General features: G+C 38.3%; 1 protein-coding gene across 1 annotated transcript in view; it reads left to right on the forward strand.

Annotated features, from left to right (window-relative positions):
• LOC140910382 (UPF0462 protein C4orf33 homolog) overlaps nucleotides 1-26,431 on the forward strand; it is a 112,935-nt gene that overhangs the window by 27,994 nt on the left and 58,510 nt on the right. Inside the window, exons 4-6 of the mRNA XM_073341120.1 lie at nucleotides 2,000-2,060; nucleotides 5,621-5,669; nucleotides 14,190-14,389. Of these exons, the coding sequence (XP_073197221.1) occupies nucleotides 2,000-2,060; nucleotides 5,621-5,669; nucleotides 14,190-14,389 (310 nt within the window). The remainder of the gene's footprint in view (nucleotides 1-1,999; nucleotides 2,061-5,620; nucleotides 5,670-14,189; nucleotides 14,390-26,431) is intronic.

The raw sequence follows: 26,431 nt of genomic DNA on the forward strand, positions 1-26,431 counted from the left end.
AAACAGCCTGGCCCCTGCCCCCTCCCACTTCCCGACCCCTGACTACCCCCCTCAGAACTCCCAACCCATCCAACCCTCCCTGCTCCCTGTCTCCTGACCGCCCCCCGCCCGCAAACATCCACCCCATCCAACTATCTCCTGACTGCCCCCTGGGACCTCCTGCCCCTTACTCAACCCCCCATTCTCCCCGCCCCCTTACCATGCCACTCAGAGCAGCAGGACAGGCTTATTGGAAAGCATGGAAGGTGGGCAGGTATGAGCCATGCTGCCCGCATGGTGGCATAGTTGCGGAGAAGGGGAAACAGTGGGGGAGGGGCTGGGGACTAGCTTCCCTGGCCAGGAGCTCAGGGGCTGGGCAGGATGGTCCTGTGGCCTGGATGTGGCCCGCGGGCCGTAGTTTGCCCACCTCTGATCTAGAGTCTGCCTGGGAGAATCCCATGGTTTCCATGTAGACCATGAGATCAAGTACTACTGTATCATGTTCATTGTCTATATGGAGGTTGAGGTCACTGGGGACAAGGAATCTGAGGGATTCCAATACCATGCTGGACGGTAGCTCTAGAAGTTCCTCCAGGAAGTTGACAGGCTTTCCATCTGGAGGTCTGTAAATCACTAGGAGCTCTAGTTTTCTATTGTCTTTGCCTCACAGATCATTGGGATGCACTCAAATGTTTTTGTTTGGTAGGTGTAATGTCTTCTGCAGCTGAGGTTGGAAGGGAACAGAACTATCTCAATGACTCCTCCTCCTTTTTCTGGTGCATTGTAGGGTGTCCCTCAAAATGATCAGTTGTGTCAAGATATGAAAAATATTTAGTTTGTTAACAAATTAAGAGTCTCTGAGTTAAAAATTATGCTCTGTATGTACGAGAAGAATTGCTAAAATTAATTCTATAAAATAAACAGTTATATTTAGGAGCAACTGGACGACAGATGAACCTAAAACATGTTTTGGAATATTAATTTTCTAGAAGTCTAAGAAGGTTTGCAGTTAAAATTACTTAAATATATATACACATGCTGGCTGAAGCTGATTGAAAAAGAAACTATTTTTTGAGAAACTTTGAAATCTTCTATTTTGCAAGGTTTTAAAGGTTTTTTTTTTGTTTGTGAATGTCTCTGCGTCAGGTTTTTTTAAATCAAAATTGCATTTGAAATTGAACACTTTCATTTATTGAACATTACTGAACATGAACTTTTCATTTGTGTCTTACAAACATTTCTATTTAACATAAATTATGTTTTTAGTTAGGGAAAAAAGTTGATGATGATTTTTGATAATAAAGTTGATTAAAAATATCCCAAAAAGTTTTGAGAAAAGGAACGTTCTGAAGATGTCAACAATTTGTAAATAAAACTTCATTTTTACATACGGCAATTTTTCCTCAAGAAAACTTTTTTGTAAAAAATGTTGCCCAGCTCTAACAGTAGCATTCTTTCATATTTTGGATTGCTTACCCATTACAAAGTGCAATGCTGCAATGCAGAAACAAAAGTGTTTATCAGGCAGGAGAAGACTAGTTCAGAACAATCAGAATTTTCACTAAAAGGTCAAGCGAAACCTTTTAGAATCCTGGTAAACCTTTATTTAAAGGCTTCTTTTGGTGGCAGGTTTCTTTAAGGGTAAGGTCAAAGCAGACCAGTCTACCCTATCCCTTCAATACCAAATCTGTCCCCTTCCAAATATATCAGTGTTTAACTACACAATATGCCTAGAGATCCCACCACAGACAGTATTTGTATTTGTCACGTGAGAAAAATAATCATATTATGAATATGTGAGTGTATCACATTATTGAGACAATCTTTCCATCCTCACAACTCTGCAATGCCCGAAACATCTTAAAGATGAATAAAAGAATAATTTAGAGGACATGTGGTTTATCTGTGAAGACTGAGACTATCCCATGGATATAATCACAGGCAGTGATTATGGTATTCACTTTTCCTAAGTACAAACTTTCTTAATTCTTGGAATTGTTTGTTTTTGTTTTTTTTACAGTTGTTGAATCCTTTTTTCTGAGTAGTGAGACTAAAGACTATCTCGAAGTGGAACTTTGCCCGTAAGTTTTGATTTGTAATACTGATGATGCATTGTTGATGTTTCTCCTCTAAATCCTTGTTCTTTGTAACCTTTATGTTCAGAGGTATTGCTGATTTTTTTCTTTTTTTGTTTTTTGTAAGTGGCATACTGTACATTGACGTTGGGGGTGTTAGTTTCAGGCATTAACTATTTTTTAATGAAACCAGTTTATATACGGGTGTAACTTATGACAGGGAGAACTGGAGGCCTGAGTGTGAGTGAGGGAAATATGGAGGTGCTGCACTTGGAGAGGAACAGTCAGCGGCTAGATGAACATAAGATGACAAGTCAGGACTGGTGCTGCAGTAGGGCTTGTGGGGTGGGTAGCGAAAGCTAGCTTGAGTAGTTAAAACTTTATTCCAATTTTACACCCTTCTTGATAATTCTATTTGAAGTACATTGCTGTCCCAGCTCTTACATATATCTTACTGTGCATATTATGTGGACCTCAACATTCTAGGTTGTAATTTGTTTGCAACCTTGGATCTTGTAAAAGGACTCCCCCGCTGCACTCCCAACATCACCTCTGCTCTTAGTAACACAGATAAAGAACAGAGAAAACTTTACGCAGGCAGCAGCTTGGCCATAGTATGAATAAACCTGGAAGGATTTCCCTCCCCACCGCCATTGTTTTATGCTGCAGAGAATTCCAGCAGCTTTATGCCTTAAATTAGGCATACAAAGAATGCTAATTACATAGGAAAAGCTCCAGTCCACAGGTAATGAGAAATTATTGAAAAGGAAATGCAGTGATATAAAAAGGAGTTTAAATATCTTAATGTTTTCCAGAGCTTGGTAGCTAAAGCTGGTCGGGAACTCTTTGACAATTTTTTTGATTAGAAAATGCAAATTTATTGAAACAAAAACTTTTTTCAGACCGTATTGGGTATGATGAGAGTTTCTCAGGTCCAGGACAGGGGCAGGGGAGAAAGAGAGAGATCCCAAAACAGCTCAGTGGTTAGGGAACATATCTAGCCTCTAACCACTCGGAGAATCTAGGGCCTCTCTATCTCAGCAAAAAATAAACCTTGGTTTTCCTCTGCATCAGAATGGAATCAAATGTCAAAACCTCAACATTTTTCTCAAAATGGAATTCTTGTTTTCCAGCCAGTTCTAGTGACAGCTATTTTATCAAATTTTTCTCATCCATGGGCCCAGAGATCTTTAGATTCTTTTGCCCCCATAACCCATAAACCCGAGAGACTAAAGACTCAGAATGTTAGTTCATCCATGAAAGCTCTTGGCTTGTCACTCAAAGATTATCTTTATTAATTAGAAAAATTGTCTGCTCCATTTACACTTAATGAAACATATCCTGTATTCCTTCCCACGTATGGAAAACTGCTTCTGAGTCACAGCAAATGTGTAATCACTTATTTTTTAAATTTAAAAAATGTGAAGATTTATATAAACTATTAATAGTACTGCTCTTGAAATGAGGCATTTATATACACTGCATAATGACGGGTTTATTTAGAACTCTTACTGCTTGTGGCTTGGCAGCCAGCTGTAATCTGACTAATTAATTCTGGTCATAAATGTGGGGTTGTTTATTTAAAAAAAAATTCAGGGGCTAAGTGCAATATTTAATTGTTTGTTACTAGAAAAAATAATGCTAGTACTACCTGTTTCTTGGGGGGTGCTAATTATGGTTTTGATGTATCTTAGCACGTGCCATATTACAAATTAAAATAATGAATAGGGAATGGAGAGATTACCACATTAGAAGTCGGGCAAAAGACTCAGATGTTATCAGAAGCCACCAGATTGATACTTAGGCAGCTCATAATTGCATCTAGACCCTGAAGATGCTTTGTATCATGGTGATCTATTTATTTTTATTGGCTTTATATGTAACATATGGAGATTCTTGGTAAAAACTTAACCACTCCACTGCTTACAGACCTACAATTAACTTTCAGCAACAAGTCAAGGACCATGTGTTCCTATGTGTTTGTAGGTTTTTTGAATTTTTTTTTTGCAGGTTCAAATGATCAAAAGTCTTATATTAAAAATTTTAATTTTTCTGAGACATCATATAGATTTAAACCACAAGAGACACTGGCATTAAGCTTTCTTAAAAACACATAATGTAGGACGAAAATCAGGGGGATGAAATGGTGAAAGCTAAGAATGTTAGTGTGAGGTGGGTTAACCCAACTGCTGCTGCCTCTTCACCATTTTTCCAAAAGTGAGCATTCTTGAGTTGCATGTACATGCACATTTCATCTGTCTTTAAGCATACATTTTTCAATTCATGACTATGAGATGGTCACGCATGATGAGCAGTAACTCACTCCAGAAATATTCCCCTAGGAATCAGTGGGGCTATTGGTGGCACTACGCAGCATAAGTAGGAGTATGCAAATTTGGACCTTAATGAAAACAATCTACTCTAGATGTCCAGTTCGCAAATTTCAAGTTCCATTCCTAAGTTCGTTAATTCAAACCTCTGTTGTTATTTCCAGAGTACCCAGATAGAAATATGCCTTGTATGTCATTTTACTTATTTCAATAATGTATATATTTTTAAAAATCACATAAAATCTTCAATCCTAATTCTGAAAATTTTGGGCCTGATTCTGTGAGTTGCTGAGTACCTTCTGCAGGTTGCCACGCACCCTCAAATTTCATGGGGTTCTCTTGCGTGAACTGAGGGTGCTCAGTGTCTCACAGGTTCAGGGCCCATTATTGTAAATGAAACACTGCAAATATTGTATCAAATCCATAGAGGCACAGCATTTTAAAAAGCATACAATATGCTGCAAGTTGTCACCACATCTGGATCAAGCTGTATTATTAACTGTGGGTCTCTACACAACTAACTAGAACATATTAATTAAAATATATATAATTATTGAAAGATCAAGCAATCATACATTCTTCATGTTTACAGAGAAGGGGGAGTTTGTTTACTGAGTTTGTAAACAGAGGTTTGAGTAAATGGAAGTTATTTATTTAACACTGACATAAATGACAAAGATATATCTCTCTCTATGTGAAACAAGATGTTACATTGATTGTGGGCTGGTAGGATGTTGAAATCTCACTATCTTTGGGGCACTTGTTTATAGAATTCATCACAGATTATGTACAATGTGATGAACATTATTTAAATGAATCCAAGCAGCTGGTCTTTAAATTGATTTTCCTATGTAGTAATTAACTTCTGATGTAGCAAAAAAGTTAGATGATGAAGTTTTGATTTATTCTCTTTGTCTAGACATAACTTAAATTTGGGTACCATTTTAATTTGAACTGATTACTGTTGTAATCTATTCTAATGGGGATAAAATAGACCACTGCCTTTAAAGTGTGTGAATGCATATGTTGTCACTTCCATTACCAGTGGGAATTAGGACTGATCAGTCAACTTGACTGAAGTCTTCAGGGAACAAGCTTCTGACTAGTTGAAGATGAGATTAGATGTTACATTAAATTCTTCAATATTTTACAAGGGAGGACTCTGAGCTAGTTATGGAATTTGTTTTGACATTATAACTGAAATTCTCTTTTTTTCTCATGTTTATCTTTGGCTAGGCATGGACAACATCTTGTATTATTGCTCTCTGGAGGAAACTGTTTTGAAGTGAGTAATGTTTCGCAGAAATATTTAACAATGAAATGAAAACCAAAACCAGCTTTGTTTTTTTTTTTAAGTACTTGTTATAGTGTTTTCCCTTGTACTCAGTTGCTTGTAATAGCTGTTCAGAAAATAAGATTTCTTTCATCACTAATTTTGCTGTTTTTCCACTTGGCAATATTATTATTTTTGATCTTTGTGTTTTAAGGAGCACAGATGAACAAGGGTCTTTTATTTATTACTTTATTTACTCTGACCTCAGTGATGTCATAAAAGTTCCAGGGACAGGGATTTTAGGGCTTGATTCTGCAAGGTACCTCCTGCATGGTACCATTTCTCCTCACCTCTGAATGATGTATCTCACAGAAGGGACTCTTAGCACCTTACTGGTCAGGAATTAGCTTGTGTTCCCTCTGCAGGCTGGTTTTATAGCTTAGAACAAAGATTCTCAAACTGTTTCACAGGATGGACCATATATTATTAGTAAGGTTAAGATTTTTGTCACAGTTATTTTTAGTAAACGTCAGGGACAGGTCACGGGCAACAAACAAAAATTCATGGAGCCCCTGACCTGTCCCTGACGTTTACTAAAAATAACTGTGCAAGCCGCGTGGCAGAGGTGTACAGTCTTGGCTGTGGCCCCCGCCACAGGGCAGGAGCGAATGGCCCCAACTGTGGCCCACACCAGAGGCCACAGGGCAGAAACGCGTGACTGTGGCTTTGGCCCCTGCTGCAGGGCAGGAGTACATGGCCCCGGCTCTGGCCCTGCTGCAAGCATTGGGGCAGGAGCGCACGGCCCCGGCTGCGGCCCCAATGGCAGGGCTATGTGGGGAGCATAGCCCCAGTTCCAGCCCTGGCTTCAGCTGTGGACAGCTGAAGCTGAAGAAGTCACAGAGGTCCAGTGAAGTCACGGAATCCATGACTGCCGTGACCTCTGTGACTAAATTGTAGCCTTAATTATTAGTGAATTTGTTTTGTGGACTATCCTTCACTCCCCACCTTTCCAGTTCATAATCTTTAAACTACAGCTATTATCTACATAGCGAGTATTGTTAGAGAAGTATTGAATGCCTTTTTAGTGGTCTCCAATGCACTATAGTATTTGGAAACAAACAGGAGATCCAACAGCAAGTGACCAGCCAGCTTTCCACAGACTACCAGTAAGTGTTCTGTGGCCTACAGATTGGAAATCTTTGACATAGAACATAAAATATTGTGAACTAAATGTTCAAAACTAGGTGCCTAGGTTGTTATTGCAGAAATAGGCACACATGAGTGAAGATAGTGAAGATTTACATAATTTACCTGTTTTCAGCTGTGTGAAAAAGTGAGGTACAGATCCTGACCCTAGCTGTGCACTCACACAAGGGAACAAGTGGGCCTGCGGTAACCGTTGATTCACCTGTGCCTGCTGCTCATAGTGTGAAAGAAAGAGCAACTACCACCAAGATGCTATTCCTCTTCCTGTAAAGGGGAGTGGATAATTGGTTAGCAGAGTCTGGGAGTGGGCAGAGTCTTGGTTCTGCCCCCTCAATGTGTTGGCCAGCACATCTGAGATGGCACACAGAGGAAAGTGAGCTGCTCCAGAGAAAGGGATGGTGCAGTTTACTTGTCCGCTAGAGGAAGGGGGAAGCAAGGAAAAGAACTGAAATATTCCTGGGGAAGATTATTAGGGGAGGATTGTAAGATTACTGTCTACCCCTGAATATTGATGGTTTTCCTTTTAATGTTTGCAATGGAAAAGTCTGTTCAGGTGATCCTGAAAAGAAAAGAGAAATTGAGTTTGTTCAGTTTTTTACTCTTTATGGTGTATAGAGAAGACCTAGAAGTGTTGCTTTATTTTTAATATTTTTCCTGCTGTTTTTAACCTTAGAAATATTAAAGTCTAACCTTCTCTAGTGTTAAGAAAATAGGAAAACAGGAGCTGCTATACTTGTTCTGACCAATAGTCTATCTAGTCTAGTATCCTAGCCGTGACAGTGGCCACATCATAGTTATTCTGTGATCAACCAATACACCCTGATCTTTCCCTGCCTCTGTCTCGTCCAACTGATAAATCCCCAGTTTATAGCAAAAATTCTTGTTGTTAGTTCCTAAGTGCATGACCTTGCACTTTGTACTATTAAATTTCATATCTTTCTGTCTTCTTAATTTTAAAGAGGTGTTGTTGGTAAACTTGTGGGGTAGCTCAAAGTGTATTAGGAGCTCCCTTAGCCGCTAGATGAATTGACAGGTGTGCTGAATCTTTTTTCCAGTTGATATAAGGTAATATAGGGCGAGTTAATGAATAGGAACAAAATACAAATTATTTTTAACAACCTGAATAAAGACCTCTTCCCATCTCAATTAATCAGGTTTACTGAGCTATCACAATAATGGGTCCAGTACAAAATAGATGGGTAAGATACATGCTCCAATGTCTGAATGCTATCAGTTTACCAGTGCTTTTCCCTCCCACCCCCGCCAGCTTGTACTGAAAAACCAAACAAATTCACAACCTTCCAGACTTTCAGTTTCTTTATGAAATATAAAGAAAATGATACAAAGCTATATCTTTCCATTGCAGATAATCTTTAAAGGAGATTTAGATTCTTATTTAGGTGCTTATATGGGAACTGAGCACTTTTGAAAATCTGTCTCTCATAGACTAGTTTTGATTGATTCATTTCAGAAAGGACCACTGTAACATATCCAGACTTCCTTAAGCTCAGGAAGTGCATATTGTATAGGGATATGATGTTCATATTCTACATTATATTTTAATTTGTTTTTTACTACTTTGTGGTGGCTGAAAAAGAAATACAATAAAAACAATAGTTAAAATATGTTTTAAAAAAGGAAAAATCCCTAAGGCTCTTTTCTGAAAATGAAAACATTTAAAAAATTACTATAAAATATGTTTTCTCACTGTACAGGATTTTTTACAATGAGAATAAAATAATGTTATTTCTCAATATAAGTCCTAGGAAAATGCAAAATGGTGTTCATTTTACCCCTGTTGCTCACTTTGCCAACTATTTCACTTCATGGTAGGGCTCTGTCTGAGGAATATTAGCTTCAAGATTAAATACAGGTCATTTGTTTTTAAAAACGATTTAAAAAATTTAGAATAATCATGGTAAAATAATTTCTGTAATATCTTTTAAAAATTAACGGATTTTCACTTCTTTTGTTTTTTACTGACAGGTTTGCAAATTGCAATCACTGCTCTCTTTATCCTCTTCCCCTGCTGTTTTTTTTTTCTTGGTGGTAATCAGGGATAAAGTAAAATTTACTATCATTTGTGTTACTGCCTGTAACATAAATCATAGTAATAGTACAGTTTATTTGAGTAATACCTGTATGCCTGCTAATCAGTTGTAAATTGGTTCCATGGATGTAACTATCAAATTAATAATAAAAAAAATTCACCACTAGACACATTCTTACATCCAAATTTCAGTTACACTATGTAAGCGACTGAGGTCACTTTAGACCTTTTATTTCTTTTTATTAATATTTAAATACTGAGCAGTCCAATATCACTTGAAATCCTTGTGTTGCACATATACTTTTACTGTTGGCTCACAGTGTCAGTTAACTGAACATTGCACTTAAGGCTTCTGTTGAGTTGAACAGGATTTCTGTCTTGCATGAAATCTTTGGCAGATGGATTTTGTAAGGTCAATACACTGTAGTAATGATGTTTGATTTAGCATGAGGCTCTGTATCTTTGTGAGAATTCATCAGAAAATGTTCACCTCCTGTATTGACAAAGGATTTTTAAGGTGAGTAAAGTGCAATTTTAAAAAGTGTTCTTGTAGTTAAAGTCCCAGTCCTGCTCTTGTTGAAATAAATGGCAAAACTCCCAGATCTTGCCCTGGGGAATGAAATATGGCTAATATTTAAGCAGTGATGGCTGATGGGTTATTGACCAGCTGAGTGAGGAGCCTTAACGTTCATGTAACCCCTTGTCTCCTGCAACTGGTGTTTCACTTCCAGGAAATGACCAGTCCAGAGATTGCTATTGTAAAAAGAGACTCTGTCAACATAAAAATCACATGTATGTTGTTACAGACCTGTTACAGGTATTCTAACACCTAAGATTACTATAAATGAGGCTAAAGAGAGAGTGAGACTTGTTTTGTTTTGTCGGATTGTTTATTGTGTACATACTTGACCTGTATAATCAGTTTCATTGTTTCCCCTGTAGAGTCAGATAGTTCATCAGATCATCCAGTTATGTTTGGGTCTTTCACAGGGTAACAGGGGAGAGAGAAATTTCAAAACCAAGGGTATGAATTTTAAACCATAAACACTGACTGTAGGACTCAGATGGATGTTGTACGTGAAACTACGTTTAACTGATGTTCAATTTGATAGTGTTCCTTTACTTATGAACATTTAAAAATGTGAGGGGGTGGGGAAATAAAGAAATTACTTTTTCATGTTTTGAAAAATTTAACTGAACAGCATATTGCTATGCTTATAGTCTCCTGTTTACAATACTGGTCTTTTCCCAGCAGTGAGAAACAAACTACTTTGATTTTAGGAACAAGTGGTTCTGTTTGTTTGAAGAGGAAAAGTCACTGGGCTTGAGATTCCTTGACATACAATGGCATATATCAGAAGTAACTCCACTGAAGTCAAGGGAGTTACACCAGTGCAAGAGTAATCAGATTATGGCCTATTTATTCTTCCTCACGTCACATCATCTTAAAGGACAAGATGAACATCCAAAGACAGAACATAATTTGACTTAATTCCCTGCTCTGTAAAGACTAGTCCAATAAACAAAAGAATAGTATTGCATTCTCTACAGTCCATTAGTTTGCAATATACAATGGCATGTATAGAAATCTGGACTGCGTAGTAGCAAACTTAAAACATATTTCTTTTTCAAATACCAATGTCAGGTTGATTTAAAATCCACTATAGTCATGGAATCATAGTTCAATTTCTGTACAATGCAGGCATACCAGGAAATGATGCAATGGAAATATAAAGAGTTATGATTATTTTTCAACACAATTCAATATATTTTCTTTTCATTGACTTGGCTCAGTCGGTTGTAATTGAGGATAATGTATTCTGAAAAATCTTCTTTACTGACAAAAATTACTTCAGAGCATCAAAATATCTTGACCTTTTGTTATTGTGTTCTTTTAAGGAATCAATGCAGGGATTCATTCTCTCTGCATCAGAGTCAGTGACCACATGAATGAGCATGGCTAGTTCCACAATATCAGTCATAGCAATAGATTTCTCAATTGCCAATGAGTAATACCCACAAATGGTAAGATTCTCAGAAAAGAGAAAAAACAAATTCTCATAGAGCCCTGTGTACTACAGTGTAAATGAAAAATACTCCCAACAAACCTATTTTAAGGCAGTGTTAAGCAGAGAATATTACACATACAAAGGGCAGGAAATTTCAGAGTAACATTTTTCACATATGTACATTATATTAGCACTTTTTATTACATGGTCACACAATTTATCATTAAAGGTATGGCTGACTTAATTTATCAGCAGCCCTCCTTGCCACCCACCCCTCTGTATGTGTTCCAAGGTCCTTTCCTGCAGTTACTTCCCAATGGGTCTTTATTTTGACAAGAATGTGATAGTTCTCTACTCCTTTAGTAGCTAAGCCAGATTCTACACTATGACTGCCAATTTGTAGGCTTCCTGTCCACCAAATTCTATTATTCTTGTGTTGTGGACATGGCTCAAGAGGCAAGGTGTAGGGGTAAGTGTAATACCCAAAAGGCCTACCAATGACACAGCCATGGGAAGTAGTGAAAAGGTTTGCCAGAAGCTGGGAATGGGTGACAGGGGATGAATAACTTGATGATTACCTGTTTTGTTCATTCCCTCTGGGGGACCTGGTATTGGCTACTGTCGGAAGACGGGATACGGGCTAGATGAACCTTTGGTCTGACCCCATACAGTCTTTCTTATGTTCTTATGGCTGCATGGCTATTGGTCTTCAAATTGTACATGGAGGTCAGAGTGATTTTTCATCAGTACCTCTGATGGCTGCTACTGTCACCAGAAAAAATCTGGGCAGCCCCTGATAGGGTTAATAGGATTATATAGAAATTACAGTAAAAACCTACAGAATTCAATAGAGAAGGATATCCTGTCTATAGGCTTTTGAAATATCCTATATAATTTTACAGGAGAACATAATTTTCTATTGTATTCTGTAAAGTGGTCAAAAATTTGAAGCTTTCTGTAGAAATGATTGAACTTTTCAAAAAGAATAAGTAAAACTCTGATGCATACAGTGTTGAATCCTGAAAGTCATTCAAATGATTAATCATCAAGTCAAGGAGTCTCCTGATTTTTGAAAAATCTAGTTATTTGAGAAACTGAACTGAAGATTTTAAAAGTGGAAGGGCTGCCTGTCAAGTTGAAGGAGAATTTTCTTTGGTTGTAATTAATGGGTTTACTTGTAATCTTTCAGCAATAATCAGGGGGACAATAGATATACTGTGTTCCACAAACTCTTTTTTCTTAGACTTTCATCCAATTTCAACTACAGTCACTGTTCTCCTTAGTTTTAAAGATTTTTAGCTCAAATTTGAATGGGAGCTGGCTTTAACCTCACTCTGTACCTTTCCATAATAAGAATGAGTATAACCCTGCTTTAGCAAGCCGTTAGCTACTGACTATTTTGAATGGTAACAGTCTGTGCCTTGCATAATGTATAAATCCAAGAATACATGCACGCACACACAAATGTGTTACCACTTTATTAGACCATTGTACAGATGATGAGTAGAAAAGTTGAAAGTAGTATTGTCCAGAAAGAGTGTTGAATGATCTGCAGAGAAGGGCTGCACTCTTTGGAGGGTATATAAACTTGCTATGTAATACCCAAAAGACCTAGCAATGACACAGCCATGGGAAGTAGTGAAAAAGTTTTCAACCTACAGTATCATTAAAAACAATTAAAAGATAATACACTATCGGTGTCCCACTGAAAAGGAGTTTGTGAGCCTGTTTCACAATCGTTGTCACTTTAGAACAGATGTCCCCAAACTTGGGTCCCTGGAGCACTGGCTGGTGGTCTGTGGAGAGCTTGCTGGGTGTATTGTGCTGGCTTCTTTACATTTTTACAACTAAAAATACTTTGCTTTACTTCCTAATGTTACTTTTCCACATAAGTGGTTGCTGTAGTTGTCAGAGACCTATGTTTCTCAAAATGTGAGGGAAGTGTTTTGTGCCATCTCAGATAGGAGGGAAGTGGTCTGTGGGAATGAGAATAGCAGGGGAATTGGGATTTGGAGGAGAAATGGTACAATTTGTGTGTTAGAATATAGTTCACCTCCCTCTAAAAATGTTTGCTAACCCCTGCCTTAGAATATATATATATAGTACATTTTTGAGGAATTCATTCTTTTGGCTCTGATTTTATTTTATTTTCTAGTCTTCAGAATAAGGAACCTGAGTTCCAAATTGTCATCTTCATCTCCACAGGCAGAGGAAATAATAAATAAAATAAATCCATGGATCTCTGCCATGGAGAGGAGTGTAAGTGGAGAGTGCTGTTTCTGTGGCATTGTCCTCTTGCCTCTTCCCCTTCCTCCATGGGACTTGGGAACTGCACATGGGAAGGGCGGGGCCAGGGTAGAAACAGGTGGAAGTAGGGGCGAGGCATTCCCCATGCATCACTTCTTCACCAACCCTATAGAAATTCTATATCAGTTTTTATATATACCTCCTTTACATGGTAGACTGAAGGGAGACCCTGGCGTTCTGGGGAAAATGTCGTGGAACAGACCAGGGCAGCACTATTCCATTAGAACTATGCAGCCGTGTAACCCGAGTGAGGCAGTACAGCTGGGACCCTGGAAATATTTTGATAGCACATGGACAGCACCACTCACCCAGGGATTCTGCCTCAATATTAAAATATAAATACACTTTTTCATCTGTGCATCCTTCAAGAAATGAGGTTATACGGACCTGCAGGGATTGATTATTGAGGATTAGATTAGCAGAATCTGTTCTCCTTATCAAAAGCATTACATTCCTTCTGAAGTGCATTCTTAGCGTTACAGCTTGGAGAAAGAAAATAGGTAGTCAATTAAAATGACACCAACTAATCAATGTCAATTTCTGTGACAGAATTCAGTTGTGTTTTGTATTACAACACCTGCACGTGTATCTACTTGTAAAAGTAATACCCAAGAATTCTGTTCCATATGCAGTTGCATTGTTTGCTGCATGAACATATCTTCAGCTGTCTTTGTTTTCATTATTCTAAATTTACATGTCAAATTCATTACTAGAAAGAGATAAAATAATCCATATATTATGGATAAACAATTATGAAATAGTAATTGATATTTTAATGGAAATACTAACAGACTCTTAAATCTAATGTCATTTATAAGTATTCCTTATTATCTAGATCATTAAAAAACACACTCATGTTTGTCTGAAGGTGCCTTAGTTCAACATGTTTAGTGATATTAATTTTATATTTAAATAACAAGGATGTCATTTTGATTTTTTTTTTTTTAATCCTGTGTAAAGAAAGGACTCGACTTGATATTTAAGGCAGACATAAACTGGAACAAATGGAATGGCACAGCACTTATTCCTTGGAGGTATTTCCCACCTGGTGTTGACAAGATGAATTCCTATGCCATCCATGGGTCTGGAATTGGAAGAACATATGAGGCACTTTATCCAATACCTAGAGAGGATATTGAACCAGGACAGGGGCCTAATTTGTGAGTACAAAATCAGTATCTTATTTATGCTTGTTTTCTCTTTTGTCTGTGACGACTAATACAGCAAATTTGGGAAATCCTTCCTATTGCAGTGTAATGTGGTGAAAAATACTTTCAGCGTGACACAGCTAGGAATTATGAAACTGCCTTTTGAGTCTCAATCCAAAGCCCCCTGAAGTCTGGAAATGGAAGTCCTTTCATTTACTTTAATAGGGTTTAGATGAAACTCCTAGAGCAGAGGCAGACTGTAATCTGAAAAAATACGTTTCAGCTGATGAGAATACAGAACTTCCTTTTTTAAAAGTGTTTTTCATTCACAATTATGAGAAATGTATATACTAGAGGAAATATAATACCGTGACATACAAACAAACTGTAGAGAGCATATTCCACTAGTTCTTCCCTGTTCATTAATGGATCCAATTCAAGGTTCCAGTACTAATTTACAAAGCCCTGGTTGAACAAAGCACCTAAGCAGGTGCTTGATTTTAAGCACAAAAAGTCCCTTCAAAGTCTCCATTGGCGTTTTTGTCCCAGATGGGTCATGATCTTTTTAAAATTATGGGCTGGATTTGCAGCTCTGCTCTGGCTGCTTTGTGCTGTTCTGGATGCAAAGCGGACATAAAGTCATTTGTTCCAGTATGTGAGGATTCCCCCTATGCAGGGAAATAGGTAGAATAGAACTACTATATAAGCTCCTACTCCACCCTCTCTCCTGACCCCAGAGCAGGACAGAGCTATGCTGTCCCTAAACTTCAGCAGTCTTTGCCAAAAAGATTTCTTATGGTGTCTTTACATTGTAGCTGGGGAGCAAGCCTCTCAGCCCAGGTAGATAGGGCTTCAGCTGCCATGCTAAAAATAGTTGTGTGGACATTGTAGCTCTGATGGAGACTCAGCCTAGCCACCCAACTCCTAGGCTTGCTCCCAGCTGCAGTGTAGACATAGTCTTAGAGCCAGAGGTAGCTGGATATAAGTTAGAGGGAGCAGCCTTTGAATGAGTTAATTCTTTTTGGCTTTGTGAGCCAAATGACCTTTAAGTTTTTGGTCACAATTTTGTGTGCTAAATTATTTGTGGGCACAAATGATAGTTTTTTTGATATCTATTTGATTTGTGAGAGCAAAAGCAGAATTTGTGTCCTCAGTAATTTGACCTTGAAATACTATTTCAGTTGGCATAGTTAAAATATTGACATTTACTGCTTGCAGGAGTTACAATGACTAGAGCATTTGTCATGTTTTCTGTTCAAAAGAGAGGGAATCCCACAAATAGAGCTGTGAAAGTGAATACTGAACTGCAATAACTGTCAAGATTTTAATAGCATCTACTATATTTACCCCCAGAAATGATTATGTGCACAAAAGTATAGGGTCCAATGACTGTGTGTGGTGTTCTGAGTGCAGATTTTGGTTCCAGCTCACCTTTGAAGCAAACTGTTCATTTTGAAGTGTATTATTAAAGTGAGTATTGAAACTTGTATTCTTTACTTACAAGTTGCTTTTTTTATTATGCCTGTTTCTCACCAATAGCCATCGTCTGGAGTATTTCAAAAAGTTCAGTCTAAAGTGGATTATGGGAGAGAACTGGGAGCAACCTGCATCAGACCTATGGAAATAGCTTAATCAGTGTCTACAATCAAGTAACTCTCTAAATCACAAACACAGTTATTAGAAAACAAAACAAAACAAACCCAAACAAAACACCCTTACCCCCAAATTATTTAAAAGTATATTTTCAAATTGCTGGAATTGTTGTATTGTGTCACAGCTTCAAATTGATGTGGCAATTAAAATAAATAATTTAAGAGGCTGTTTCTTTTGATCATGTTTTGTTTTATATTGATTCTTTTTAACAATTAAATGATAAAAAGGGGATAATGGGTGTTTTAACAACTCTTTTTCAAGGCATGTTTTATCTTCCTAAAACACCTCTTATAAAGTTAATAGAAACCAATTAAATTATTTTAATCTGGCTGTGAAATACAAATGATACTAATATTTGTAAGCTAGACACTAGTGGTGCAGTCAAGAAAAGAGTGTCTAGCCCAGGTAAGCTCTGTAGTCACAAAAGCCACTTCCTAGTGTGGGTGTGGGAGAGAAGTATCCCTGTCTAGCAGCTGAAGGCTGTCTAATTATAGCCATTATGGAATTTTTTCCCTTCTCTGGTTTGGAGTCTGACTTTGCAGATTACCATGTAATATATTTCAGTGTGACTTTTGGGAAATACTGTTGGGGGAGTTACTAAAACCAGGTATTATCCTTGATAGAGGAATGTCAGTCTGTTGGATAGATGTTTTTTTAAAGGGACCATGATGCAGACTCATGGTGCTCTCAGAGGATGAAGCTGGAGATCAGCATAAAGACATAAACTAAGGCACTATACCGTGCAATATTTACTTTCACCTCTACAAAAAATTATTCTATTCTCTTCAGGGTCTAATACCACACAGATTACTTTTTTTGGATTATAAGGAGAACTTTTGTTCCAAAACAAAATAAGGGGGCAGGACAGTCACTCAACTCTTAGAGGAAATCTTACAAAAAAAGTACAGAATTTAGACTGTAAAATTTTAGGGCAGATGCTGCCTTTTATTATGTGTTTTGCACAGTGCCCTGCATGATAGGGGACACTGGCTAGGGCTTCTGGGTGCTACTGTAATACAAATAACAAAAACATAATAAAGGAAGTGAAGCTCATATGCATGAGTTCTTTCTCCCCAGACAGCTCCATAACTTGCCACCATGGAGCTTTTCACTTTGGTGCTGGAAAACATCCATGGCAAGCCAGCCTTTCCCCTGGAGCCACATGGATCTCAAAAGATCTGTAGGTTCTAGTGGCTGAAAACTTTGCTGCTTCTACAAAAGATGAATTCCACTCTACCCCACTGAAAGAAATCAGATTAAACTACAGAATGGAAATCTTTCACTGTTGTCAGAGGTGATCTAGTCAATAGAAGATAAGCTGTTAGTTTCAGTAACATCAAAACTAATCATCATTGCTTAAAGTACATAAGCAGAATTGCTGTAAGTGGTCTATTAATAACTACTCTGTTTTGAACTTAGATTTTTATAGATGCCTGGAAGTACTAGAGTTGATTGTAGGGTCTTTTTCCTTTACAAATGTTGGTTTTCAGGGTAATTTTCACTGGACTATTACCGACCATACAAGGTGTCCTGTGCTATCTTATCCAGTTGTCAGGCATTGATAAAATACTGCGATCCACGAAGCAGGTGATAATCAGTCTATTTTCCTGCCTACAGGCATTCCACATCATTTGCTGATTTTAGAACTTTTCAGACTCTAGTAAAGTGGATTTTGGAGTTCATATACCAGTAGTCCTACAATGAGACAAAATGGAAACACAGTGTAGTTAAGTGTATTGCACAGTTATGTGCATTTCTAGAAGCTGGATCAAATATGATCCTGGCTTAAGTAGGCAGAACTCCTCGTGAAATCAGCTCCAGAGCTGAATTTGGCCCAATATCTTTAAAGCCTTCTCTTGCATTCCTTATAATGTCACCTTAAATGTGAGTTTAGGAACTTTAAATGAAAGTGTGTAAAGTTCTCTTTGCAGAGTGTTATTAACTAGAGGGATTCTGGATTAATTCAACAGCCAGGTCTGTTCTTTCAGCCATAAGCCATGCTGTCAGGGAAACTTAATTACACTTTAAGTGGGATGCAAATGAGTTGTGACACTACATCATTTCACATGAAAGGTTCATTACTTACATTAACTTGCACAATGCTCTCTCCTAAGCATAAGCCTCATTACAATTTTTCTATTTTTTAACATGGTTAAATGTGAGGAGGACTTTTAATATGTTCATTCTTAACTGCATGTCCATTTTAATCATTTAAGCTTTAAGCTGTTGCATTTATTAAATCAGTATAAAATGAACCAACATATCCATACAACACACTGAAATAAAAGTCAGATACATCATGTCTGTTCCCACCAGCTCATTCTGAATTCGTTTATCCTTTTTACATGCAGAGCTGTGGCATGTTAACTTGACATAGACATCTATCTTTAGATCTCCTATGTGACTGGCATGTATGCTTCTCTATAGGTGGGTGGGAAGAAAATATCATAGTTTTTAGTGCTATAACCAAAATAATCCTGGGTTGTTTAACAACTTAATAATCATCAATTTAGGATGACCAAAAATTGGTAAGCAGAGAATCAAGGATCAGTTGTTGAGTCAAAAAAGAAAATACCACGTAATCTGCCTTAAATACCTAAGGAGTCAATAAAAATCGGTTGCCTAATGGAGGTTGGTCTTTATAAAGGACCGGTGTGGTAGTACTGGAAACGGTGGGGATAGTTTGAAGTAGTTAAGACAGAAGATTGTCCTTTGGAAGTAGTGCTTTTTATCCAAGTTTCACTGTGCATTTTTTTTCTTCCATCTCTGAATGCTGCATAGTATATTTGTACATTTCCACCCCTCCTCCTATACCTATAGGTTTTTTTAATACCTCTCATATTTTGAGGTGGCAGCAATTCTGGTCCACTGAATTACTTCTTCTTTGCCGAAGTATAGGATCAATATGGAGCAGTGTTATAAAATATATTGTAAAAACAGCTATTCTATCTCTTAGGTGCTGATTTTCAATGTACATAATAAGAAAAGGAGTACTTGTGGCACCTTAGAGACTAACAAATTTATTTGAGCATAAGCTTTCATGAGCTACAGCTCACTTCATCGGATGCATTTTTTCCACTGAATGCATCCAATGAAGTGAGCTGTAGCCCATGAAAGCTTATGCTCAAATTGGTTAGTCTCTAAAGTGCCGCAAGTACTCCTTTTCTTTTTGCGAATACAGACTAACACGGCTGCTACTCTGAAAAATGTACATAATGTGACTAATATATATAAAAATAAATTTAATCAAAGCTGTCCAGCCTCAGTGAGAAAGTTCTGAAAAGTACATTTATGTCAAAATGAAGCAATTCTTTCTTGGACCTATTCGTATATCTGGTAATAAAGTTATTTTCAAACCCAGACTAGTTTTGGTCATCAATTAGATAAACCTCAAATTGCAGCTAAAGCAGAGTCATGGAGTCAAGACTCCTGGGTTCTATTTTCACATCAGCCAATAATTTGTTATTTGACTTTAAGCAACTCATATTTTTTCTTGTTGAATTTAGTGCTCATGCAAAATGTTGAGTTTGTCTCCCTGATGATCTTCTGGCAATTGAAGTTCAGTACTTACACACACCAGATATGGAAAAAACAGGGATCAGTGCTAGCTTCCCTGTATTTTCCTGCCTATATGCTTTACTTCTGATCTCAAGGGATGAAATGACCATTCTATTTCCAGGCCCATTCAGGCCCCAATAAGCAAATGACTTAAGTTACATGCTTAGCTTTAAGCATGTGAGTAGTCCCATTGATTTCAATGGGATCACTATGGAATGGGACTCCTTGCTGAAATCCGTGGGACTGCTCATGTGCTTAAACAGCAGGATCTGAGTCATTGGCTTTTTTTTGCTGAGACTGCCAGCAAGGGTGCCTGTTATCATTAATGATGTTTGTGATCTGGACATCTGACTACAGGGAAGTCAACTAACACCAACAAACCCTTTACCTTTAGGCCACTGAAGAGTCATCAGATGGTAGTAACTTCTAATTGGTACTAACCTGGATTTGAAATAGAAACCAAGAGACAAAATGTGTCATATACCATTAGCAATCACCTGAACTACCCATCCCTTGGCAAATCACATCTCTCTCTCTATATATATAAACTTTTTTTGTGAAAGGCGTACTACATTGATTTCTTGCACTGTGACAATTACAAAAATAGATGAGCCAAAAAATGCATAGATGAGCAACTGCTCATTACTTGGTGGTCCATTTCAGTGGAGGGATTGGCAGGGTGAAGAAATAAATGCCTATTACTTGATCAGTATAAGCCCCTTCCTCATTCTTAATTTTCCTATGATTTTATGTAAACAATGATACAATGGGGAACTGCTAATGGAAAATTTATTAGGTAAGCAGTCTCCCTGTGACCTTTCATTTTGTGCATCTTTGAAATAAATATAACAATGGCTCATTAACTGCAAAAGATCTGCAGTGTTTAAGAGTATCCAAATTGATAAACAGTTTCTCCCCAGCAACAAAATAATGTGCATCTTCTAGAGGGACTTTGAATATCATCAGTCTTTCTCTTTGGTTTTTTTCATCCCTCTTCCATTAGACTATAATATGAAAGTGTCCAGATCTCAGAAGTTTCACACTAATTTTGGAACCCATGTGCAACTGCTTGTTTGTCGGTTTTGTGTTTACATTGCAACTGCCAAACAATATTCCACTGAAGTCTAAATACTCTTGAACCACATTTCTAGAGCTGAAAAATGGCGCATACTTAACAGTCCTTGTGCCACCAAACCAATTTTAATCTTTCCATTGCTTTGATAATATCTGCATTGTTATATCAGCACTGCTTAAGTTAAAAATGGAACTGGTTGGAAAATGAGGGGGAATATGCCAAAATTTTTCTAAAAGAATTGTCCCTTTTTTGTTGAAAAATTTCTAATTTAGAAGTTCAAAAAAAATTTGATCAGCTCTTGATAAAATATGATATCTTACATTTGAGTTCTTGTCTTCAGGAAACATTGATTTATTTTAGAGCTGTTTTTGGTTCCTGAAAATATCATATTTAGAGATGGCTGTGATTTATAATGTTGTTGTGTAATGCCTTAAATTCTGTGACAACTATTTGGACAGGCAGAGTACAGTAGTGCTGACTACACGGATCGTCCAGAGCCCCAACTCATATGTCCCAATAGCTAAACAATGTACACTGTTGCATTGTCTTTTATGATAAGTTAGCATCATGAAGAACACTGCCACTTTACTGGTCCCTTTCTGAGATAGAGCTGAATTATGATCACAGCCTACAAGGGGTTGGTGACATGAGCTTCAACCTTTCTGCAGAAAGTGGAAGAAAGTGTTCCCAGGCAGGTATGGAGAGGTGAAGATAACAATAAACTGTCTTGTAAACCCAGTTGCTTTTGCTCTATCCCAGAATCTGTTAGTCCAGCATGGGGAATTACCATCTTATTTCACAGAGGCACAACTAGGATCCACTAAGAACAAGCCAAACAGAGGACCAGAAGCACAATTCACTCCATCCAAGATTTTAGCCCATTCACTCAAGAAATAGTTGTAGAAGTGCTAATGGTAATTAGGACCACCACCTATGGTTTAACACTTGGATAGGAAAAGATAGTAGAGAACAGCTGGGACTCCTATTAAAATCAACTGTCAGTACCTCCTTTGGGTTTAGATTGTGCCTTTTAAGCACTGCTATGTGTAAGGGGCAATGTGTAGGTGGACCAGTCTCGGAAAAGGCCCAAGGAGGAACTGTGACTCAGAGTCACAATTCCCTCTTTGTGCCAAGAGGAAAATAATTTGCTACAAGTCCATTACAGATGCAACATCTTCCCTCTCACAGCAGCTCAACTCTGCTGGCTGGTGTACTGGGGCAGAGGTTGGCTCCTGTGCCTTCTTTCTCCCTTCTCCCTCAAGGGAAGTAGTGGCTTCATGCATCCTGCTCTTTCCCCTGTGCCTAGAGCAGAGGTCCATGCAGGAGAGGCAGGGAGCAGGGGTGATGTTGAAATGATTATTTATGCAGGCTATTATCAAGACACTAATTTAACCATAAATTCCTTTATTAAATCCAAAGGCCAAATCATATTTATACAATTGCTATAATAATGTCTTAAAGCCTAAATAATAAGCAATTTACTACATCCAAACAGTAACAAAACGTTTATAATTATTTGATCAAGATACTTACAAATGGACAGAATCCAGGGGTGCTTACACCTATATTGGTCGGCTCCAGCATATTCAGGCAGGTATTAGCAAGGACCCCCTTAAGAGTCTACTTTTACACCCTTTAACAAGTGATGTCATTGCGAATTGCTGATTTCAGCTAAAAACCAATCAGCGATAGTTCACCCTTATTTCCAGTCTTAATCCAGATAAGATTTATAACCTCCTTTATTCATAAGGTTTTTCCTCCCTATCTCTTCCCTTCCTTCATGCTGTCCAACAGTTTTTCATTTGTGCTTTAGGCTCACATAGATCTTAATTTATTCAATTCCACTGGTGTGTGGGGTGGAAAGGACCATGTTGGCTCTTTTAAAGACAGATTCTGTTTGTCTTATTTAAAACCTTCTGCAATCACTACTATAGGTCAGAGGCCTTGTTAGAAACTTCCTCTTCTTTCATTAGCTTTTCTTTGAAGCAGACATCCTCCCTACTGATTTCCTTCTGGCCTTAGAACTCATTACTTTCAAAGCCTTTCTTTTACTTGCTAGTTGGAGCATTTCTTTAAAATGCATATTTCTTTAACCAAACTTAACTCTAATTTTATATTTATTCTTCAGGGGCATTACTGCCCCTTTCACCTCTATGCCATTTATATACATTGAATTTTTCCAGTATTTAGGTAGGCCAGTGGTGGACTGGCGAGAGACTGTATGGTGGATCAGAGAATGATAATGAAAACTGGAGAGGAATTTGATGCGGGTGCAAATGATTTTATGGGATGAGATGAGAAGTGACAAGATTGAACAGGGAGTGCAGACAAATCAGAGCACAAAGGAGCTAACATAAATTAAGCCTGGAGGAAGAGACAGTGTATTCATCTATTAATTGTATTAAGTAATCCCCATTCTTAAATAAATGGATGATAATAAAATTACTTCATATTTTCCCTCTCGTAGACATAACCATGTTAGTATTTATTCAGCTAGTATGAAAAAAAAGTTTTTAATATACATAAACTTTAAGGTAAATTTTGGGATATTATTGTAGAGTGGGATTTTTAAAAGTGCCTAAATGACTTAGCCCAAGCCCCATCAAAAGTCAGTGGGACTTATGATCCTAAGTCATTTAGGAGCTTTTGAAAATCCCACCCAAAATGTGAAAATATAAAAGTTACAACCTTCATCTCCACTGCTCTGTACCTATGCAGTCACCTAAACCAATGCAATATGGATTTAAATGCTACCATTCTAATTTGGTAGCAGTTTAAACCCACTTTGCACAGGTGTAAATGGCTACACACAATAGCAGAGAATCAAGCTCTGCATGTTCACATTCTGAGCAAAAAGAGGCCATGTCTACACTACGAAGTTTGGTTGATGCAAGTTACACTGATGTATAGCCACTGACTGTAGTATGTCATTCATGTGCATGCATACTTGGGTACTTATATAAGTGCTGTGTGTCCTCCCGGCAAGTGGTTGTGTCAGTGTAAAACATGGTGCACCATACTTAGGTATTTTAGTGTGCCCTGCACTGCTGTACAGCTCAATGCCTTGTAGGACATTTTTGTAGTGCTCTGTGGGATGCTGCCATTTTGCCCAGAGATTTCTGGGAGCTAGAGGTTAAGATCCCACCATGCCACTTTCTCCTTCCCAAAATGCTTGTTCCATCCCATAATTTTCATGCCATTGTTTAAAGATCCCACACTCCTACGTGCTGCTTGTTGGTCTTCACCATCTCTCTGGCAGAAGCACGGACTCTGCACAGCTCAGCATAATTCTTATGAATGTTGCTGACTCAGGATGCACATGTCTTCTGTATTTGCAGAACTTGAATGAGTACTACTACAACTGGCTGTGCGATGGAAAAGATGTAGAGATGTTCAAGTACAAGAACTGGATTGCAGATGGACACTGTGAAAAAAAAATGCCAATTTGCTGCTGGTATGCACAGAGTAGCTACACACAGTGGATTGCCACTTCTGGGGCAGAGCAAGGAGGGCTGATTGGTTTGTAATGCAGATTTGGATGGTGATCAGTGGCTGCAGAATTTTCGGATGTGACAGGTCCCTTTCCTGGATCTGTGTACTGAGAGCGCCCCAGCCCTCCAAGGATACCAAAATGAAAGCTGCATTGACCTTGGAGAAATGAGTATCCATCATGCCTTGGAAACTTGCAACGCCGGATTGCTACCAGTGGGCAGTTTTCCTATCCTATGGGGTTCTATTAAAGGAGTTCTTGAGACCTCTCCTGAGCCTCAGGGCTTCCTTTGTGCTCCTCCACCCTCAGTTCCACACGAACTAGTGAAGCTGCAAGCATGCCACTGGACATGGCAGAACAGGGTGATGCCCAGTCCTATCCCGACTTGAAGACCTGTCCTTTAGCCAAGTCAGAGATCCTAATAAAATTCTCCAACTTCATTGAAGAGCTGAGCCGGGTCTATACCCAAGTGGCAGTTGTCAATGGCGAAATAGTGGAACCATAAGAAGCTGAAGTCTTCCCTCATTTTGAAATTCAGGGTAACCACCTAATATCACCTTGAGAAAGATTACAAGGCAGAAGAAATTCAGACTCAGCTCACAGGCCTCAGGCCAAAGGAGAAGACTTCCCTGATTCCCCTCCGGCTGGTGAGCATATCATTCCAATGCACTGGGATGGACGTAGCTGGGCCCTCAAAAAGAGCACTATAGTCTACCAGTACATTTTGGTAGTTGTGAACTGTGCCCGCTGAGTATCCTGAGGCCACACTCTGCACTCTATGGATGCCAAAGCAGTCACTTTATGATGATCTTTGCCCTCATTAGGGTATCACAGGAAATTATACTGGACCAGGGAACAAACTACATGTCCTAGACAATGAAGCAACTCTGTGAGATTTTGAAAATACAAACCCTCTGAATGTTAGTCCACCATCCCCATACAGATGGGCTGGGGGAATGGTTCAACAGAACCCTAAAGAATATGCTAAGAAGGTTCATCACTATGGATATCTGACACTGGGACCAATTACTCCCTCTCCTCCTGGTTGCCATATGAGAGGTGACACAACCCTCCACTGTTCTCTTGCCACTTGAGCTATTATACAGGAGACAAGCATGAGGGATTTTGAACCTTATTCGGGAGATGTTCGAAGAACTGTCACCTTGAACGGATTATGTGATACAGCACATTCTTAACCTTTGGGAGAAGCTTGAAGCTCGTTCACCAGGGAGAAAGCTCCCAGAGAGAAGCCTGTAATAAAGGGGTCCACCTTCAGGTATTTCAGCCTAGGGATTAGGTTCTCTTATTACTTCCCAGTGTAGAATCAAAGCTCCTGATCTGCTGGTAGAGGCCTTATGAAGTGGTACAACCAGATGGATGGAAACTCCAACCAGTTTGCCATGTGAACTTTTTAAAGCTATGGCAGGCTCGAGAAAGCCTGTTCATAGCCCCCCTACTTGCTATATAATGTATGATCTTTGGAGGAAAATAGTTGCTTGCAGAATCCTCTTTTATACTTTCTAATTGCTTTTCTTGTTTTAAAATTGTAACATTGTGTAAAACAGAGAAATTGAACCCCTTTTTTCAATTTTGTTGTGCAAAAATTAATTACTAGACATCTATTGTTACTGAATGTAAATCTTAGCTCTCAAAGAGCATGAAGCTGTTCAATTTTAAGAATAACTGAACTGTGTTTAATGTAGTCAGAGAGAAAAAATGTCTTCAAAAAAAAGTCAGGATTTTTGAAGGCCGAGATATTTAAAGATATAGGCATTGCTCCGTTCAGGAGCCTCAATCTCATTTTCAAAGGGCTTTAGGCATTTAGGAGCCAAAATCCTGTTGACTGTCTAAATCCCTTTTGAAAATGAACCAGCTTGGCATTGCAACACTGAGTGAGTCACACCTAAATACCTTTAAAAATCTGGGCTTGGTTGCCTAGAAAGGTCTGACAGAAAGTGAGAGGCAAAGCTTGCTTTACACATCAAGGGTGGGATTTTCAAAAAAAGCTCATTACTGGCCTGTCTGTGGTCTGATTGGAATCAATATTTTACTGGAGTGGCCTAACAGATAGGTCACTTTTGAAAATCCCAGCCCAAACTTGTTTCAGAAATTATTGACTAATGTGTAAGCGCAGTTTCTCCATATAACTGAATTGAGTCTGAATAAATACTAAATTAGAATTATTATTATTCAGCTAGTTAGCAACCTGAAGCTCATTTGAAATGATCAGATGTAGAATGAACTAGGTCAGGTGGGAATGAAACAAAATAGTAAATAA

The sequence above is a fragment of the Lepidochelys kempii genome, chromosome 4, assembly GCF_965140265.1.
Source record: "Lepidochelys kempii isolate rLepKem1 chromosome 4, rLepKem1.hap2, whole genome shotgun sequence".
NCBI classification, from domain to species: Eukaryota; Metazoa; Chordata; order Testudines; family Cheloniidae; genus Lepidochelys; species Lepidochelys kempii.